The sequence below is a fragment of the Alligator mississippiensis genome, chromosome 2 (genome assembly GCF_030867095.1).
Source record: "Alligator mississippiensis isolate rAllMis1 chromosome 2, rAllMis1, whole genome shotgun sequence".
NCBI lineage: Eukaryota > Metazoa > Chordata > Crocodylia > Alligatoridae > Alligator > Alligator mississippiensis.
In genome coordinates this window covers 83,932,710-83,953,856 of record NC_081825.1, presented here as the reverse complement: position 1 = coordinate 83,953,856, position 21,147 = coordinate 83,932,710, and the positions used below count along the sequence as shown (strand labels likewise).

At 45.2% G+C, this 21,147-nt stretch overlaps 1 protein-coding gene across 1 annotated transcript in view; it reads right to left on the bottom strand.

Annotated features, from left to right (window-relative positions):
* The window catches only part of DDX60 (DExD/H-box helicase 60), a 100,678-nt gene that overhangs the window by 40,795 nt on the left and 38,736 nt on the right, over positions 1-21,147 (bottom strand). The window contains 7 exon segments of the mRNA XM_059721897.1: positions 12,630-12,758; positions 12,845-12,949; positions 13,052-13,161; positions 13,346-13,479; positions 15,849-15,964; positions 18,735-18,830; positions 20,656-20,775. Of these exon segments, the coding sequence (XP_059577880.1) occupies positions 12,630-12,758; positions 12,845-12,949; positions 13,052-13,161; positions 13,346-13,479; positions 15,849-15,964; positions 18,735-18,830; positions 20,656-20,775 (810 nt within the window).

Genomic DNA, 21,147 nt, shown 5'->3' with positions numbered 1-21,147 from the left:
ACGGCATGATTATTGGCTTCATCGCTGATGCCGGGAACCAGGTAGGGTCCCTGTGTCTCAAGAAGCGATACGAGCGTGTGTAGAGCTTTATGGGGGCGATCAAGCACCACTTCTCAAAATGTCATTATTTACACTAGTAGGAACCCCCATCAGGAATATTCTTCACAAGTTGCCGGAGATTAGAAAAGTTTTTAAGGTAGAGAACACATCTGCTGTTCCAAGAGTGCAAGTAGCAAAACAAAAGGGAGAAAAGGAAACATCTCCCAAATTATCCCCTAAAATGTCTCCCAACAATTATTGGAGAGAGAGGACGCCAGAAGAAAAGGCACGGTTTGGCTTCCTACTAAAAAACAGCAGGCTCACGCCGATAGAATTACGAAAAGTGGGAGATAGAGGTCAAAAGGAGTTAGCGGCCCGATTGGGATTTAAGTATAAAAGGCTAGAGCAACAAAAAAACGAATAGCAGCCGCCGCAACGGGCACCAACGGCCGACCCGATGGTGACGAACGCCCGTATTTAACCCTAAATGTACAGACGCCAAATCACGACCAGGAAATGCTCGTGTGTTTCCTGTTAGACACAGGGGCACAAGTAAATGTTTTAAAGCCTAATGTCCCACACAAGAAAACATCAAGAATAGTATTTGTACAGGGGCTTAACTCCATCAAAAGTACCCCTGCAATTAAATTTAAAATCAACAACAAAATTCTATCCGGAACCCTAGGGAGTGTAAACATCCTAGGGGTACCAGGAATCAAATTACTTCAATTACAACAGTATATCGTTTCAGCTTTGCCATTATGTACCCCACATGTGGGAAAACACCGACCGACCATAAAGAACCCAACGCCATGGCGTTACAGACCAATCACGACAAAGGAAGGTCTACAAGAATCAGTCAAGAAACTGTTACAGAACCTACAACATCAAGGCTGTATAAGTGAGGTAAAATCCTCTATTTATCTTTCACCGGGGTGGGGCATCCCAAAGCCGGGGAATCCATCGGAAGCCCGGCTGGTAGTTGATTACTGACAGGCCAATCGCCAGTGTGCTCTACTACAAATGCCCGCGACCCACACAATAATGGAAATTATACAAGGCATAACGGAAATCCAGGTGGGAGGTGAATGGTGGGCAGTAACAGTGGACTTAAAAGATATGTTCTATTCAGTGCCACTAGAAGATGACAAGGGGATACTAAACATGTGCGTGAATGGCAAAATGTATAAATGGAACATATGTCCTCAGGGATATCAGAACTCCCCAGCTCTTGCCACCACTGAAATAAATGATAGTATTCAGAGCTTTAGAGGTATCTATGCAGAAAACAAGGAAGTGAGCATCTGGTCCTACGTGGACGACATAGTGATAATGGGACACCATCAAGAGACCGTGCACCAAGCAGCTATGAGTTTGAAAGACCATCTACAAAAGGAGGGTTGGAGAATAAATGACAACAAATCAATGAAGGAACCAGCTAACAGCTTCATTTTCCTCGGAACTCAATTTACAGGTCAGTGCCGGTCGGGTATCACACATAACACCATACCTACATCTATACAACAACCAAAGACAAAAACTGACTTTCAAGCCCTATTAGGACAATTAAATTGGCTTCGTCACTATGTGGCACCCCCACATTTAAAAATAGTCCAACGTATCCAGCAACAACTTCGCAAAAGGCCAAGGAATCGTAAGCCCTGGACAAACCAAGACCAAAGGGCCTTAGAGTCAGTATTGTCTGAAGTAAGTAATCCTCACTTAACTGCGCCATCGGGAAACACCCCACTACACATCTACGTGGGATTCATGCAGGAGCACATTTGGGCTGTCGCAAGAAACATCGAGACGGAGCATCCAGTGTATATGGGCCACCGCACCTTACAGGAACACCAACACAGATATGGGTGCCTAGCCAAAACTATGTTAGCCACCCAATTAGTAGAACACCTGGCCCTGTATACAGGAACCTTAGTTGCGCCTGGGGGTTTACTCCTAACATCACTGAACCCCGGCAGAAGCCACCCGGAATATCAGGGAACCGCGAGAACCTGGTGTACAATAGTACTGAGATTCCAGTACTACTGGTCAGGGTGGAGAATGCTGGAGGGAGACCTACCACCAGAGGAAAAAGAAGAACCACATATACCCAAATTATACGGAACAATAAAACCGGGCTGGTTGGCGTCTGATGGTACCTCCAGGGGAAATGGAGTGTATGGGTTCCACTGTAAGCCGTGCAAATGTACTGAAATTCGCGATGCATATAATAACGAATCGGTTCAAGCATCAGAGTTAAGAGGGTTCCACCTAGCCCTGTTGCATGTTAAAGACTATCATAATGACACCCTACCGGTACCTATAATCACCATCGATTCTGAGTACATATACCGGGTTGTAACTAAGGCCGCTAAAGCCACCGAACATCAACAAATTTGGGAAGATATTAGAGAAACATTAATGCAACTCACAACATTACCGTTAATAAGACACACTCGGTCTCACCGCAAGGACACTGATCCAGTACATCAAATCATAGATCAGCTCCTAGCGCAAAAGACATTATCGGACAACGTAAAAATAATACAGTTTAATCAAACGAAGACCACAAATAATCGCAAAGCGACGGATAACCAAGTATTTCTAAACTGGCTCCGCAAGTTTTGGGGACACCCTAGTGCCAACAAAGCCCGAGCTCGGTGGCGGTTAGACGCAAAAGAGGGGCCTAGCCTAAAACAATGGCAGGAAATAATACAGGCATGTCCTGCTTGTGCCAGAGAGAAGCCGAAGCATCACAGGCACCAGCACGGTGCCTTTAATGCCAAACACTTTGCACCCGGGAAGATCTGGCAGGTCGACCTGTTAGGCCCACTCCCAGAAGCCAAAATGCCAAATAAAGGGTTGGCTATAGTGGATCTAGGAACCAGGCAACTCCTCGTTATTCCGATAAGAAAAACAACAGCTATAAAGGTTCAAGAAAGTTTATTACACGCATTTGCCCGTTGGCAGGTGCCTAGTGAGATCCATTCAGGTGGAGGGCCGCCCTTCACCTCGAAAATTATTGAGCAGTTTGCCACTAAACATAATATCAATTGGCACCATCATGTACAATACCATCCTCAATCGAACGGCGTAACTGAAAGACACATAGGCCTATATAAAGAGAACCTATGCCTCAAAAACAATGGAGCTTACAAAAATTGGACACGATTTAATGATGAAATATTAATATTAATGAATAAGACAAAAAACTTATGGGAAAAGAGACCAGCAATAACACCACCAGCCTGGAGGCCTTGTTACAAAGCACAGGAGAAGGTGTGGTTAACCGTACCTATAGCCATGTTGACGCGCCCAGCTCCGGCTCCAGGAACAACTGTGAAAACAGGGAACTATCCCAACACCTATTTTGTTTCCTTAGAAACAGCTATACCGCCACACGTCATCCTGGCTCACCATAATTGGCTGAGCAGGAGAAGCTGAAGGACCGACTAGTTAGTAATTAATTGTAGTGTTATAAATAAGTTATATTAATAGGTGTTAAGTTTTCTTTTGCAGACACCCCAAACCTGCTAACCTGCTATCACAACCCTTGGCTTACTGAGGCGAGAAACGAGCGTTTCGGAGCTGCCAGGCTATCACGCTATCACCCCAGCTTCATCCACCAGCAAGGACACGATGCCACGTCAATAAGAAAACAACAAAAAGAGTGAAAATGAAGAAGATCTCACATATCATCGTGACGAGTGTAATTGCCATCCAGGTGACAACCCAAGCAGAGGAAAGTTTCAACGACACCACGACCGGGTACCAAGAAAACTCCATACTTAGTCTACTAACGCTCTGGGCCAACGTCATCGGGGACCCAGATAAGAGCGGACTCACTGCATGTTTGCGAGTACCTTTATCGGTTGATGACTCAATAATCATCCCATATGTACATGCTCTCGACCTCGGGTCATGGTTCCGAGCCAGAAAGCATGATAATCCCCGTAATGTAAGCATTGACATGAGGGTAAGAGATCAATCTATTGTAGAACACCAATATACCTGGGAAAGCAATCTAACGGTAGCTAGCATGAAAGAAAGCAAATGCACCAAATATGTTAAGAGTCTCTTGGGAATACCAGTACCCGGTAGGCCAGCTCCAATTAGATGTTCTGAAATCCCGTGGGGCATTCACCCACACAGGATCCATGGGGTAAGAGACGACGATTCCCTCACTTGGGACCCAGAGAAAACTGAACCTACATGGTTCATAAAGCTTCTCCCTGGCCCATTTCGACGAACCAACCAAACTCCTGTGGTTCGTACCGCATTACACCACCGTGTGGTCTTAACCACGTGGAATATCAAAAACGCTGTCAATGTATCTAACCCAAACGAATGGGCATCTTATTTTTATCCAGTACGTAAAGTTGCAATGATAAGTCAGTGGTGCCATGGGTACGAACTACTGTCAAGCGACATTGCCCTACCCAGGGAGTTAGCCAAAGACAGGTGGAAAGACAGAGACTGCGGAGAACTTAAAACACCGGCTCCCCTGGGAATGCTGTGGGCATGCTCCGATGGCCACCTCCATACTAACCTCCCAGCTACGCTATCAAATGTAAGTTGTTTCATCGCAAACGTACCGCTATGTCCTCCATTATCCATTAATAGTGCAAAACCAACCAGCCCCATATTGATTAGACAAAAGTGGGGTGCAACGTGGAGTTCACTCTCACAGGACGAAAAGGTTAACAAGTTCTGGGGCTGGGCAACTGGTGGAGCCTATTGGTGGGCAGGACAAAGATTCAGTATGGTGGAAACCCGAATGCTTACTGCAGTGTTGACGGAGCAAGTAGAAACTATCGCCAACAAAACTGCAAAGGGGTTTACTTTGGTAGATCAGCAGCTCCAAGCCACGTCCCAAATGACATTAAAAAATCGCCTAGTATTAGATCTTATACTCCTTAAAGAAGGGGGTGCTTGTGGATATCTCAACTTATCACACGAACATTGTTGCATATCTATTCCAAACGTATCAATACCCCTAAATCAACAAATTAGAGACCTCAAAAAAGCGGCCGAGGAAACCAATAAGATCAATGATATAGGAACGGGGTGGCTTGCAAGCATTTTTAGTTTGTTGGGATGGAGACCCTCTGCATGGCTAATGCATTTACTTACCCCATTAACTGCGTTGTGTATACCCCTGTTGGGAATTCTATGTTGCGTCTGCATAGGGTGTTGTATTATAGATACCATCAAGAAGACAGTAGCTACGTTATCTACTTTGGTTTACACTCAACTGTCCACCTCCGACACCGATGAGGAGGAACCTGAGTGTACTTCAATGGACAGTACTTTATAATCTTGTATACGTTTCGTGCAATAATCTGGCAGAGGTCAAGGGGGCACGTCAACAGATAAAGTGACCCTCCACCAGATTACTGTACCAAAAAAGGTTAAGTGACACAACCATCTGGAACTGGTGATGCGGTGGCGGAGTGTGTCCACAGTCTGACCCACCATGCGAGCGGCGCGTGATCACAGTGTTAAGTAGGGCGTGATCACCTGTGGTCTAGCCAACCAAAGACCACCTAATGGACGTGGCTGGCCAGCATGTCCATGTGTTCCAGAACTTACCATCAGGGGAGCTTTCTGATTGGCTAAAAATTTTATATAGGGGACCGCACGCCTTGGTGCGGGGTCCCCGGGCTCCGACTCTCGAGACAGACTGATCACCTGTCTTGGGGCCTGGTCAGACCCCTAGGTCACCAGCAGAAGCTGCTCTGGTTGCTCCGAGCGCCATAGCTTACTGCCTCGCAAATCCGGAACGTCCTGTACCTTGTCCTAGCCAGACATTGTACTTGTATCGTACTTAGACTGCAGTCTTCACCCGTCACTTATCCATCATCTGTATTCCCTTGCTGTTGTATATAGTTCATCATCTGTATCGTTCACCAAGTCATATCACCCACCAAGTTATTTCGACCTACCGTTCGACTGTTGTGTAAGTAAACATCAAGCTTTATTTCACCCCCTCATTGCCTCCGGTGTTTATCTCCCTCTCACACCTGGCATCCCCGAGCGTGTCTGGGTTGGTGTCACCACCCGGTGCCCCACTCAGGACGCAACTGCAGCCGTTTTCCCACATACCTTATGGGGAACACGCCCACAAAACAATAGCATAACTTGAAGGAGTGAGCAGGGCACTAGCCCAGACACAGATTTAAGCAGGACAGCCCCTAGGGATAGCTCACACTGGTGCAGCAACCTGTATCACTGCCACCACTAGGCACGCATGAGGAGAGAGGTAGACAAGGTTCCTTGGGTGAATCTGATATCTTTTATTAGACCAACCCAAATAGTTGGAGAATAGTTATTAAGCAAGTTTTCGGGTTCAAAAACCCTTTGTCAGGCTAAGGAAGTTTCAGCAGTTGGTGTGTGCTCTTCCTGGATGGAATGAAAAGTAAAGAAGCCAGCGGCTGGGCTGGTATGCATACAAGACAGGTAGTCAGGGAAAATGTAGATTGAGGAATCAATGGGTGAGAGACAGGCGTGGGGGGGAGGGGAGAGAGAGAAGGGGGATGAAAGTGGAGAGATACCTGGGGAGTCAGATGTCAGGCAGGTTATAATGTGTCATAAAAATCCAATGTCTATATTTAGTCCATGATTTTTAGTATCCAGGAGGTTGATGAAGTGGAGTTCATAGGCTTGTCTCTGGGAAGTGTTTTGTAAGTTTCCTTTGAGGATCAGGACTGAGATTGGAGAGAGAGTGTTTTTCTTGTGATAAATGTGCCCGCACAGTAATTGGGTATTTCTGTCTTTGATAGATTTCCGGTGTGCATTCATTCTGGTGCACAATTGTTTGGTCTCTCCTACATATTTTCCATCAGGGCATTTGGTGCATTGGATGAGGTATATTACATTTCTGGAGGTGCAGCTGTAAGATCCAGGAATGCTGATGGCTCTGGTGTGAGATGTAGTAATAGTGGGGGTGGTGGAGATGTGTTGGCAGGTTTTGCATTTCTTGTCCTGGCACGGTCTGGATCCTTTTGGTGTGTTCTGGGCTTGAGGAAGTTTGCTTCTGGTGATGAGGTTAGCGAGGTTCGGTGCTTGTTTGAAGGCTAGGATGGGTGGCTCTGGGAAGATCTTTTTAAGAATAGGGTCTCTTTCTAGTATGGGTTGCAATTGTTTGAGGATTTTCCATATAGGTTCAAGGGAAGGGTGATATGTCATAACCAGCGGTGTGCGATTTGTGGGTGTTTTTCTTCTGCACTGAAGCAGTTCTTCATGTGGTATCCAGATGGCTCTTTCAAACGTGCTATCTATCTCTCTGGAGGAGTGTCCTTGTTGGGTGAAAGCCTTTTTAAGATTGGTGAGGTGGCAATCCTGGGTGTTCTCTTCAGTGCAAATGCGGTGGTATCTGAGGGCTTGGCTGTATATCACAGCTTTTTTGATGTGTTTAGGGTGATTGCTGGTTCTGTGCAGATATGTATGTTGGTCTGTGGATTTCTTGTATAACGTGGTCTGTATTTTATCATTCTGGATACTGATCATTGTGTCTAAAAAGGAGATGCTGGTGCTGGAGTATTCTAGAGAAAGTTGGATGGAGGGAGGGTGATTGTTGAATTTCTGATGGAACTCAGTCAGAGTTTGTAGGTTTTCAGTCCAAATGATGAAGATGCCATCGATATATCTTAAGTATAGCAAGGGTTTGATGGTGCAGTTCTTGAGGAAGTCTTCTTCCAGGTGGCTCATAAAAAGGTTAGCATACTGTGGGGCCACTTTAGCGCCCATAGCTGTTCCCATCATCTGGAGGAAGTGCTGATTATTAAAAGTGAAATTGTTGTGTGTGAGGATGAAGTGTATAAGGTCAGTAATATCTTTGGGTTTGTATTCTGGGTTGTAATCTTGTTCCTGTAGATATGTAAGGCAGGCTTGTATGCCATCCTGGTGTGGGATGCTCGTATATAGGCTGGTAATATCCATGGTGGCTAGGAGTGTGTTGCTGGGAAGGTGGTCTATGTTTTTAAGTTTCTGTAGAAAGTCTGTAGTGTCTTGTACAAAACTTGCTCTGTGGGTGACAAGCGGTTTTAGGATTGAGTCAACGAAACCTGATATTTCCTCAGTTAGGGTCCCATGGTTGCATATGATAGGTCTGCCAGGGTTCCCTTGTTTGTGGATTTTAGGGAGCAAAATTTTATCATTTAAAAAAAAATATTATTTAAAAATTTTTTTTAGGATTTTAGGGATTTTAGGAATGGTCCCTAAAATCCGCAAACAAGGAAAACCAGGCAGACCTATCATATCCAACCATGGGACCCTAACTGAGGAAATATCAGGTTTCATTGAATCAATCCTAAAACCCTAAACGCTCGTCTCCCACAGAGCAAGTTTTGTACAAGACACTACAGACTTTCTACAGAAACTTAAAAACATAGACCACCTTCCCAGCAACACACTCCTAGCCACCATGGATATTACCAGCCTATATACCAACATCCCACACCAGGATGGCATACAAGCCTGCCTTACATATCTACAGGAACAAGATTACAACTCAGAATACAGACCCAAAGATATTACTGACCTTATACACTTCATCTTCACACAACAATTTCACTTTTAATAATCAACACTTCCTCCAGATGATGGGAACAGCTATGGGCACTAAAATGGCCCCACAGTATGCCAGCCTTTTTATGAGCCACCAGGATGAAGACTTCCTCAAGAACTGCACCATCAAACCCTGCTATACATAAGATATATCGATGGCATCTTCATCATTTGGACTGAAAACCTACAATCTCTGATTGAGTTCCATCAGAAATTCAACAATCACCATCCCTCCATCCAACTTTCTCTAGAATACTCCAGCACCAGCATCTCCTTTTTAGACACAATGATCAGTATTCAGAATGATAAAATACAGACCACGTTATACAAGAAACCCGCAGACCAACATACATATCTGCACAGAACCAGCAACCACCCTAAACACACCAAAAAAGCTGTGATATACAGCCAAGCCCTCAGATACCACCGCATTTGCACTGAAGAGAACACCCAGGATTGCCACCTCACCAATCTTAAAAAGGCTTTCACCCAACAAGGACACTCCTCCAGAGAGATAGATCGCACGTTTGAAAGAGCCATCTGGATACCACATGAAGAACTGCTGCAGTACAGAAGAAAAACACCCACAAATCGCACACCGCTGGTTATGACATATCACCCTTCCCTTGAACCTGTATGGAAAATCCTCAAACAATTGCAACCCATACTAGAAAGAGACCCTATTCTTAAAAAGATCTTCCCAGAGCCACCCATCCTAGCCTTCAAACAAGCACCGAACCTCGCTAACCTCATCACCAGAAGCAAACTTCCTCAAGCCCAGAACACACCAAAAGGATCCAGACGGTGCCAGGACAAGAAATGCAAAACCTGCCAACACATCTCCACCACCCCCACTATTACTACACCTCACACCAGAGCCATCAGCATTCCTGGATCTTACAGCTGCACCTCCAGAAATGTAATATACCTTATCCAATGCACCAAATGCCCCGATGGAAAATACTTAGGAGAGACCAAACAACAACTGCGCACCAGAATGAACGCACACCGGAAATCTATCAAAGACAGAAATACCCAATTACTGTGCGGGCACATTTCTCACAAGAAAACCACTCTCTCTCCAATCTCTCAGTCCTGATCCTCAAAAGGAAACTTACAAAACACTTCCCAGAGACAAGCCTATGAACTCCACTTCATCAACCTCCTGGATACTAAAAATCATGGACTAAATATAGACATTGGATTTTTATGACACATTATAACCTGCCTGACATCTGACTCCCCAGGTATCTCTCCACTTTCATCCCCCTTCTCTCTCTCCCCTCCACCCCTCACCTGTCTCTCACCCATTGACTCCTCAATCTACATTTTCACTGACTGCCTATCTTGAATGCATACCAGCCCAGCCGCTGGCTTCTTTACTTTTCATTCCATCCAGAAGGAACGCACACCAACTGCTGAAACTTCCTTAGCCTGACGAAGGGTTTTTGAACCCGAAAGCTTGCTTAATAACTATTCTCCAACCATTTGGGTTGGTCTAATAAAAGATATCAGAGTCACCCAAGGAACCTTGTCTGCCTATGTTCTTAGACCAACACGGCTACAACCTACACCCCTGCAGCATGAGGACAGAAGCACTCGCTAACTCCCGCCATCACTGTCCCCTACACCTCCACACCACCTAGAGTGCCATAACTTATAGTTATGCTTCTAGATGCTTCTGGATGTTCAGCCTCCACAAGAGAAAGCTGAGGGGGGATCTACTGGCCTGTTACAAATTAGTCAGAGGGGACCAGCAGGCATTGGGGGAGTCCCTGTTCCCCCGAGCACTACCAGGAGTGACTAGAAATAACGGTCACAAGCTGGTAGAGGGTAGATTCAGGCTAGACATCAGGAGGCGCTACTTCATAGTCAGGGTGGCTAGGATCTGGAATCAACTTCCAAGCGAAGTGGTGCTGGCTCCTACCCTGGGGGGTTTTAAAAGAAGGTTAGACAAACACCTTGCCAGGGTCATTTGACCCCAGTACTTTTTCCTGCCATGGCAGGGGGTTGGGCTTGATGATCTGCTCAGGTCCCTTCCGACCCTACCAACTATGAAACTATGGATAGAACACTTGCCTAGGATGCCTTGCTCTCCCTGAGTGTGGTCCATGGGTTTAAGGATGTGTTTAAGCTGATGCTGGCTCAGTTTAGCTAGGTCCAACAGCTATTATATGTTACATTTTGTCATAGGCGCTGAGTACATGGGGGCCCAAGGGCCCTGGCCCCCATTGGGAAAAGGGCTGTAGGAGCCCAAACCTGAGGAAAATTATGTAATATTTCTTAGGAACAATAACTGAGGCCGGGGATCTGGGCGTTTCATTCACTAAGGATAAACAGGGATTTTCTCCATTAATGGTGGGTTTCACCTTGCAGGCTGGCAGCATTCAGGGCTGGGGGGAGCGAGGAAGGCGATCAGAGGCAGGGGGTGCCAGGTGGTGGAAGACACCTCCCACAGCTCCCTCTAGGTAAGTCTATGGGGAGGGAAAACACATGCTGTGGCAGAGGGCAGGGGCCCAAGGCAACACAGCAAGGGGGTCATGTGCAACCCTGAGATTTCTGTGCCCACAATGGGGCATGGGGCATAGGAGCTGCCTCTGCGGTCCAATGGGTGGGACCGGGTGCGTGAAGGAGCGCCGTGCTACCATGGCCACCAAGGTGAGGTACGGCAGCGATAGCAGCAGCAGTGGAGAGTTGTGTCCCCCCCACTGTTGCCAGGTAGGCGGGGCACCTCACCTTGGCAGCCATGGCAGTGCTGTGCTCCTACCTGCACAGGGTCCTGCCTCCTTGTCCACAGAGGTGGCTCATGCCCAGGGCTGGTCTGGCCTCAATGCAGCCCCACACCACACAGTGTGCGTGCAGAAATCTCAGGCGGCATGTGCCCCTCCACTTCCCTGCTGCATCGCCTATACCTCCCCCTGCCCCGCCACCCATCACCTGTGTCCACACACCCCTTCCTCACAGACTGGGGGTGGGGAGTATATGTACATCATCTTAGGGCCCCTCCAGCAAAACAGAAGTTGGTGCTTATGCACTGTAGTATCCACTCAGGAAAATGGAAGCTTGCAAAGCCTTTTAGCCCCTCTGTACATGCATATAAAATGCTACCCATTTGGTTCACAAGTTATGCCCATGCCTGTTTTCAATTATGCTCCTATAGAAGGGTGGTAAATGCCATCCAGAAGAAGCAAATATCTGGGACTAGTTTAGGCACTCAGAGCCAAGTTCTGATACCCAGGTGTAGGCAAATGCAAACTGGTAGAATCTGTCAAGCTTAAAAAGGCTGTTTTTTGTGGGAGGCTCTATGCTAGGATCCTCTTTTTCAAATGAAGCCAAATTTGAAACCTACCTTTGCCTTCATTGGACAAAAATTTCAGAGAAATCTAACTAAGCAGGTGGTATATAGAACACTTAAGAATGGGTTTATATACAGAAGGGGATTCTCAACAATAACTGTGCCATAGCTGGCATTCTAGTATAACAAACCATATAGGCTGCTTGCAGACATGGGGGGGGGGGGGAATGCAGTTTTCTGGAAGCAGCAGCATGTTACTTTGACCCAGCTCTGCAGTATCTGCATAGATCAGGTGCATCAGTGGGGCTTTTTGACTCTTATCTAAAGCTGATTCAATCAGTCATTAGATAAAAAGTGGCAAAAAGGTCCCACTAAAGTGCCTGATCTATACAGATGCTGCAATAACATGCTCCCTCTTCTGGGCACATGCTGGGCTCAGTGTGGGAGTGCACTAAATTGAAAGTAAATCATGGGTTGTTTTTTTTTTGTTTTCATGTCTGTGAGCAGCCATAAAGACCAAGGTATCATTATTTATTGACATCAACAATAGACACTGCTCTCTAACCCCCTTAGGTGCTTTGGATAATCACACAAGGATACTAGAAAATGTTTTCAAATCATAATAAAAGAAATGAAAACTACTGACATTTTAAAATGAATCGCATAGCAATTTTACTGCATTAATATTGTATTTACACCCTACAAAGGGATACATATTTTTCATTACCTTATCTTTTTGGCCAAGTGCAGTCCAATTGGTTAGTTCTTTCTTCAGTTCATCTTCATATTTCCGTGCATCTGCCTTTTTTATTACTATTTTATTCTTGAAAGAGAGAAACTCCTCAGGATCCAAGTCCTGAAAAGCACCAGAAATAAAATCATGGCAAACTGCTCTACCAATCTTAAAAAAAAAAGTAGTCCCCATCTAATTTTTACACACACCTGTGCTCCTGGCCAGTCCTGCCAGACTTTTACCATTGTGTCATACATCTGAAGGCTCTCCCTGGGAGACAGGGCAAGATCTGAAGGAATACCATATTTCTCAATCTATAGGTATATGAAGAAAAAAGATTCAGCAGAATGATTTATTTGTGTTTACTATGGCTGATATAACTGATACAACCATTTTGGTCTTGGTATTACACTTACATGATTCACTGTTAGGGCAGCACATGGGTGATAGTGCTCAATGACAAAATCATCATCCTTAAGAGAACACACATACTTTTCTAGATCATTGTATCTTTCTCCATGCAGCACTGTTATTAGAAGAACAAACATTATTTACAAATTAAACCTATGATTCTTTCTTTTAATGATTAAGGCCCCAGTCCTGCAAAGGCTTTTTACTCCAGTGAGACTATTCACAGTACTTCAAATAAAGCCTTTGTATAGCTGGGGCCAGATGCTGATTTGTACATTTAAAAATATTCTGATACAAACCTAGTCTAACTGTATGTGATTTTGAGGGGGGTTGTAGCTTTGGCATCCTTGCATGTTTCTTGGGAGCTGTGGACATTTCTTCTTTCACTGTAACCTCAGCTTGCTGCCAGTATCTTTTTACTGATTGCAGCCACCTACAGTTTCAGAACACAGAAAAGGCACTGGAGCTGTAAAATACCTTAAAGAATATACTTGTATGTATTTGCACCAGGAAAAGGACACATTTTGTATATTGGCATATATGTTATTAAAGTTTCAACCTGAGCTAAATTCAGTGAGTTTGTACAAATAAACAGATTTAACCAAATAACTCCCTTAAACAGCATTTCTTGAACCTTAAAAGAAAAGCTAGGATTTGAGTTTGGTTCTAGAAATAATGAAAAGTTTAGCAATGCAAAGCATTCTCACTTTGACCAAACTGAATGTACCTATGACTAGACTTGGAAAAAAAAACAACACCAGAAAATGATGACCGCCACTATAAACAAGTTGTGGGTTGGGGTGGGTGTGCATATGGTTCATTAGCAGGTGTAGAAGTCAACTGGAAATGGGAAAATATAGTGCCTATATTTAAGAAAGGGAAGGAGGAGGATCCAGGGCACTAGAGACCAGTCAGCCTTACTTCAGTCCCTGGAAAACTCACAGAGCAGGTCCTCAAGGAATCCATTCCTAAGCACTTGGAGGAGGAAAAGGTGACTAGGAACAGTCAGCATGGATTCACCAAGGGCAAGTCATGCCTGACCAACCTGATAGCCTTCTATAATGAAATGACTGTCTTTATGGATGCAGGGAGAGCAGAGGACATGATATACCTTGATATTAGCAAGGATTTTGATACAGTCTCCCAGAACATTCTTGCCAATAGACTAAGGAAATAAGCTGGGTTGGATGAATGGACTGTAAGGTGGATAGAAATTGGATGGATCATCAAGCTTAAAGTTTAGTAATCAATGGGCTCGGCTCAATGATAGCTGCTATCAAATGGAGTGCCCCAGGGATTGGTCCTGGGGCCAGTTTTGTTCAATCAACAACCTGGAAATGGGATGGAGTACACCCTGCAGATGACACTAAGCTGTGGGGAGTAGTAGATATACTGGAGGTTAGGGCTAAGATTCAGAGAGACATTGACAAAATTGGAAGACTGGACCAAAAGAAATTTCCTTCAATAAAGAGAAGTGCAAAATCCATGCACCAGTACAGGCTGGGAACCAACTGGCTAAACACCAGTTTTGCAGAAAAAGACCTGGAAGTTACAATGGACAATAAGCTGAATATGAGCCAACAATATGCCCTTGTTGTAAAAGAGGCTAATGGCATACTGGGCTGCATTAGCAGAAGTGTTGCCATCAGATCAAGGGAAGTGATTCTTCCCTTCTATTCAGCACTATTGAGGCCACATCTGGAGGATTGTGTCCAGTTTTGCACTCCACCCCTCTCCCACTACAGAAAAGATGTGGACAAAGTGGAAGCCAGTGGAGAGAAACAAAAATGTTAGGGGCCTGGGGCACATGACTTCTGAGGAGAGGCTGAGGGAACTCAGCAGTGGCAATGCATAAGGAGTGCACAGGGGTGCATGTGCACCCCCTGAGAATGCTGGTGCACCCCCTGACAGCCACCATTCCCCACTTAGGCAATGGGCGGGGGGGGGAGTGCTGGTGCCCCCCCCGAGAGTGCCGTCCAGGGAGTGGGGGTGCCAGGAGAAGCGCCGCTGGCACTTCCCGGTTGGCTGTGGGAGGATGCCTCCCCAGTCGCTGACTGGCTGCTGGGGGGGCAAGTGCCCCCCACCACTCCCCCCGGCTCAGGAGGCACCAGTCGCCCATGGGGCTCATCTTATTTAGTCTAGAGAAGAGAAAACTAAGGCGGGATTTAATAGCAGCCTTCTGCTACCTGAAGGGTGGTTGCAAAGAAAATAGAGCTAAACTGTCCTCAGTGGTGGCAGATGAAAGAACACGGAGCAATGGTCTCAAGTTGCAGCAAGGGAAGTTTAGGTTGGATATTAGAAAAAGCGTTCTCAGTAGGAGGGTAGTATGGCTTTATCTAGCTGCAACAGGTTACCCAGAGAGGTTGTGGAAGCTCCATCCTTGGAGGTTTTTAAGACCCAGCTAGACAAAGCCTTGACTGGGATGACCTAGCTGGAGGTGGTTGTGCTTTGAGCAGGGGATTGCATTAGATGACCTTCTGAGGTGCCCTCCAACCCTAATTTTCTATGATTTTAAGTCAAGGCTAAGAAGAGAGATGCTAGGGATTTGATAAGCCAACCAACTCCTTGCTGTCTCCTCCCAGATGCTCTCTTGGTCCCTGCTTTTCCCTATTGCAGTAGGAGTCATAATCTAATTAGGGACAACTAAGAAAGTGAGGAAGGTCTAAGAGTTGCTCTTTATCAGAAAATGATATTTTTAAATAAACAGGAATGTTTCCACCTATTTCACTATCCAAAGTAATTTTCTTGTACTAGATTTAAGTAATTCACATGCTCTTAAAAGTAGGAAAACTTCAGGCTTACTCACTAAGATAGTCTGGATTACTGATAGTTGCAGACAGAGCCAAAAATGGACACTGAATCATAACCAGAAGGTGCTCCCAAACTTCAGCTCCAATTTCTCCACCTAGACAATGTACCTATATGTAGCAGGGCACTAAGGCACCTGCTACTCATGGCAGAGATAACTACCCAGGTGCAGGTTGCTAGGGCAACCAGAGGGAGCTAGTGACCCACACCTGCCAGCGGTCAGATGACCAGAAGGGGCAGGGCCTGGCTCACATTTAAACCCCAAGGCTAAGGCTAGGCAGGCAGTTTCTTGATGGCAGCCAAGGAGGAAGGAGCTCTACCTGAGCAAGCAAAGGGGAGAGGCCTGGCTGTAAGTACAGTCCCTGAGACCAGTGAAGGATGGAATACCCTGGGTGTGGCTGGAATAATGTTATAGCTCAGGGGCTTGTGTTTTGTTTGTTGTCAACCGGTGGCTTGAGTGAGGCTATAATGGGACGGAGGAGGCCTCATAGGGTACTCACAGCAGTGAGAAGCCCCAGAGAGGGGGCAGCGCAAGACCGAAGACCGTCAGTTCCATCAGTGAGGCTTGGGGCATGGTAAAGGGGTGGTTGGAGCCATGCACAGCCCATAAGGCTGGGATGCACAGAAACGCCCATTACAGAACGGGGCCAGTGTACAACAGGAAACCGTATCCAAGAGGACGGAAAGGCAGCCTTCCTATTATATATTTAACATCAAAGATGCGGCGGACGAGAATTGAGGGTGCTTTTAGGCTAACTTGGCACGGTAAGGGGGAGGGGAGATTATGGCAACCCTAAGGACTCCATCCTGTTACACCATCTCTCCAGAATTGGGGTGCATGGTTTAAGCAGTTATGTTGATTTTTCTGTGCTGGAATGGAAGCGTGAGTGGCAGCCCTGATTCTCTCACTGCCAGCCATAAGAATGAAGAGTGGATTTCATGGTCCAGGGTCACAGCAACACTGCTGCTGGATTGGCAGTGCAGCGCTGAGCCAAAAGCTGCTTTCAGTTCAGCAAGGGATGCAAAATGGCTAAAACTAGCTTTTGCTGATGCTGCAGAGTACACTGTATAGTCAGGACTGAGCCATTACTCTAGAAAAATCATTTTTTTCCTTCATCTGCCTTCCCAAAACAAGATGTGTGTCCTATTTTGGAGCATGTGGTATGTGAAATAATATGGTAGCAGGTATGTTGTTATAACATTTTGGGCACTTAAAACACACTTAGAAGTGAACCAACAGAGTCTAACACTAAATTTTATTTTAGATGTCAACTTTGGGAGTTAATGTTGCATTTTTTTAAATTTTTTTTTTTACAAATTTTGGTAAATTTATATATTCTGAAATGCAGGAATCCAGGTAGATGTCATCTGCTTGGATTTTAAGAAAGCCTTTGATACAGTATCTCATCCTATTCTCACAGATAGACTGAGCGGCTGTGACACAGGTGATTACATGGCCAGGTGGGTGGCAAATTGGCTTAAGCGTAGTACCCAGAGAGTAGTGGTGGATGGGTTGGTATTGACCTAGAAAAATGTGGGCAGTGGAGTCCCACAAGGCTTGGTCCTTGGATCTGTGCTGTTCAGTGTCTTCATCAGCAACTTGGATAAGGGTATAGAAAGCACTCTTTCCAAATTCACAGATGATACCAAATTATGGGGTAAAGTTAACTCACTAAAGAGTTGGGAATGAATCCAGGCAGATCTGAACAGGTTGGAAAAGTGAACAGAACACAATAGGATGCAGCTCAACAAGGACACGTGCAAGGTCCCGCAACTAGGGAGCAGGAATCACCAGCACACTTACAGGCTGGGGGAGGACCTTCTCATTGGCACAGCAGCAGAAAGAGATCTCAGAGTCATTGTTGACACCAAGATGAACATAAATCATCAATGTGATGAAGCGATCAGTAAAGCTAACCACACTATCATACATTAGGAGGTGCATGACAAACAGGTCCAGGGAGGTGATACTGCCCCTCTATGTGGCACTGGTCAGGCCACAGTTGGAGTATTGCATCCAGTTTTGGGCACTGCACTTCAAGAAGGACGACCTCGAAAGGGTTCAGAGGTGGGCTACTCATATGTTTAGGGGCCTGCAAGCAAAGCCCTACGAGGAGAGATTGAGGGCCCTGGATCTCTTCAGCCTCTGCAGAAGGCTGAGAGGTGATCTTGTGGCTGCCTACAAATTCATCAGGGGGGGACCGGCAAGGAATAGGAGATACTCTGTTTACCAGGACACTCCTTGGAGTAACTAGGAACAATGGCCACAAACTGACAGAGAACAGATTTAGATTAGACATCAGAAAGAACTTCTTTATGGTAAGGGTTGCCAGAATCTGGAATGGGATTCCAAGGGAAGTGGTGCTCTCCCCTACCTTGGGGGTCTTTAAGAGGAGGCTAGACATGCACCTGGCTGGGGTCGTCTGACCCCAGCGCTCTTTCCTGCCCAAGGCAGGGGGTCGGACTCAATGATCTTCTAAGGTCCCTTCTGACCCAAACATTTATGAATCTATGTTTGTAATTAAAACCCTAAAATTTCTTCATAATCCACTTATTTCACTGGAGACTAAAGACAATACACTTTTTAAGAGATCGCTAGAGGGGGAAATGCAAAGTTAAATTCTATTAACTTTACTCCACTTCCAGCTTTGCTCCAACTGCAAATAAGTGTCTGTAATAGAGTGCCACTGCAGACACTTATGTTTCCTTACCAGGATATATAAGGACTATGGGAGTTCAAGACAAAAGTGGAAATGTTTTGCTCAGACAATTAACAACAACTATATGCTTTGAGATTTGAACTTTTCAAAATACACATTGGCACCAGCAAGTGCCAATCTGTGACTCATTTGCTTGCTTGCTTATTGTTAAGATACCTACCTCATCAAATATAATATATCGTATCCTTTTCACCCATTTCTGGCGATGCGGAGACAGCAACAAGATTTCCAAACATTGAGGCACTGTCACTAGTACCTGAAAATAAAGTTTTGTGACCTCTTACTTTTAAGCTTTGCAACAAAACCTGGTCTCACCTAGGATGATCCCAGAGCACCAGATCTTCTCCCCACCACCCTGTTGTATGCCTCAGGGTGCTGACCAAATTTTGCTCAATGAAGACTCCTCTCCAAGCAGCTTCCTGATGCTAAGAGCTTTACAAACATTAGTTTTAGTTCATTGACTAGCTACCAGAGTTTCTAAAACTGTAACAGTCATGGCAATACTATATTACAACTACAATATTTTAGAAAAAACTTAGCCTTATTTATCTGATAGTTTTATACTCCATCCTCATTGAGGGTATAAAACTCCTTCTATATAATATCAATAGCGAAGTCTCTACTAGATTTTATAGTCCCTAGGACTTATTTCATGGTAAGCACCCTGCTTGGGGTGGAGAGCTATTTATTTATCTAGGCTAAATCTTGGCTTTTAGTTTAAGGTAGCTAAAGCAACAGAGGGACTCACTCAAGTCCTTTTTAGTTTCTTGCCAGGATATATACCAACATCCTGCAATTTGTATTCTTTGTGGGGGCCGAGGGGGGAATCGAGGATCGGGAGTCTTTGGGAACGCTAGCTGGGGTTGCGGCTATGATCCCGTGACGGGTAGATGGGTACTCTCTATCACCGGAGCGGAATTAGGCACAGACGAGACACGTATCAATTGGAAAAACAGAGGTAGCTTTACTTACACTGTAGAGTCGTATACAGCGCAGGCAATCGTAGTTGCAACAATTCTATTCTCTAATCGGTAATTGAGGAGCTCTTGTAGACCGGGTAGCTTGGGTCTAACTCGGGCATGCAACACGGAGGATACGTCGCAAGGCTTCGCCAACAGGGAGTCGTTGGCAGGTGATCAAGCTGCCAGAGTTCCACTCCAGGGGGAATCGCGGAGTTCTCCAACTAGGGCAGAAATGCCCCTAACCTTTTATATGGCTAGCAAGCCAATTGCCAGCCGCCACGTGGGAATAATTTAACATCAGCCAATCGTGCTATGCAAATCTGCATTTCCTCGGCGGGAACTCTATCCACGCCAGAACTCTTCACCATGCCGAGACTTCCCCGCCTTACCGTGCCTTGTGCTGGAAAGTTCCACTGTGTCGAGGCACTGACTCAAATCAGCTCTGACACTCTTGAGTCTAGATATTACATGTCTGCTGGTGAGGGGCAGGGAATGGAGTGTTTCAGTTGCAGTGCTCTTCTGACTCTTTTTACCTTCTTGAGACACCTCTGCTTTGAGCTCAGCACAAGAGACAAAGGAATTTGAGGAAGTTAGAATCAGTATTAGAGTTAGGTTTCATTGCTGAGGATGAGTAGGAGGAAAGGAGCTGAGAGTCCCTTTTACTTCACTGCCCTTGCACCATTGGGTGCTCAAAGGCTGTTGACGGATTTCTTTTCAACTATTACAGGTGTCCATCATAACCACCATAAATTGTGCAGATTAAATTATTTCTGGTAGGCAAGTCTATTCAGAATTCTTTTGAACCTTATATAGCCGTGCCACACATAGTCAGAACTACACTCTCCAAGGTAGAGGTGTTAAGTACCTGGCCCATAACTTGGATCATCCAGCCTGCAGACTTTTGCCCCAGTTCTTGCTGTACAGCAGCATTTCCCACTGCAGCAGCCAGCATCCCAACAAAAACCCTGGTCTCTGGTCACAGTGACAGGGCTTCCACTCACAGTGCTACTGGAGTTTCCAGCACTGAAGCCAGAGCCTGGAGGCACTAGTTGCCACCATGGGAAGCCCCAAATACAAAACTTGCTATTGACACACAGCAATACATCTCAAACAACCTACCTGACAGTTCATGACATCATGGCGATACTCCCTTGTGAAAACTCCACATAGTGTTAATCCATCAGGCAGTGTCTTGGTGAATCGATTGTATATAGTTGCCACTACTTGGTTTATAAGGGCCTAGTCATTATTAATGAAATCAGTACATTAATAAAGCAAGCAGGAAAGGCATTTCTAAATTTATACAGTACCTGGAGATAAGCGTAGGCTTCAAGTCTTTTGATACCAATACTAATTTAAATTACCAACCAGTGTTATAACACCAAAATTATATGGTATTTTTAATTCCATTCATTTTGAAGAAACTTGATATTTTACGAACTGGTGTTTATAATATTAATTCTGGATGTTATCTTTTTTTCTTGGAATACTTAAGAACATAAATCACATTTTATATTATGTGTCATCATTTTATATCAATCAGAAGCCCAAATACAGGCAAAATATTTGTGTAGAATCATTCCTAGTTTATGAACATATTTTCATTGGCAA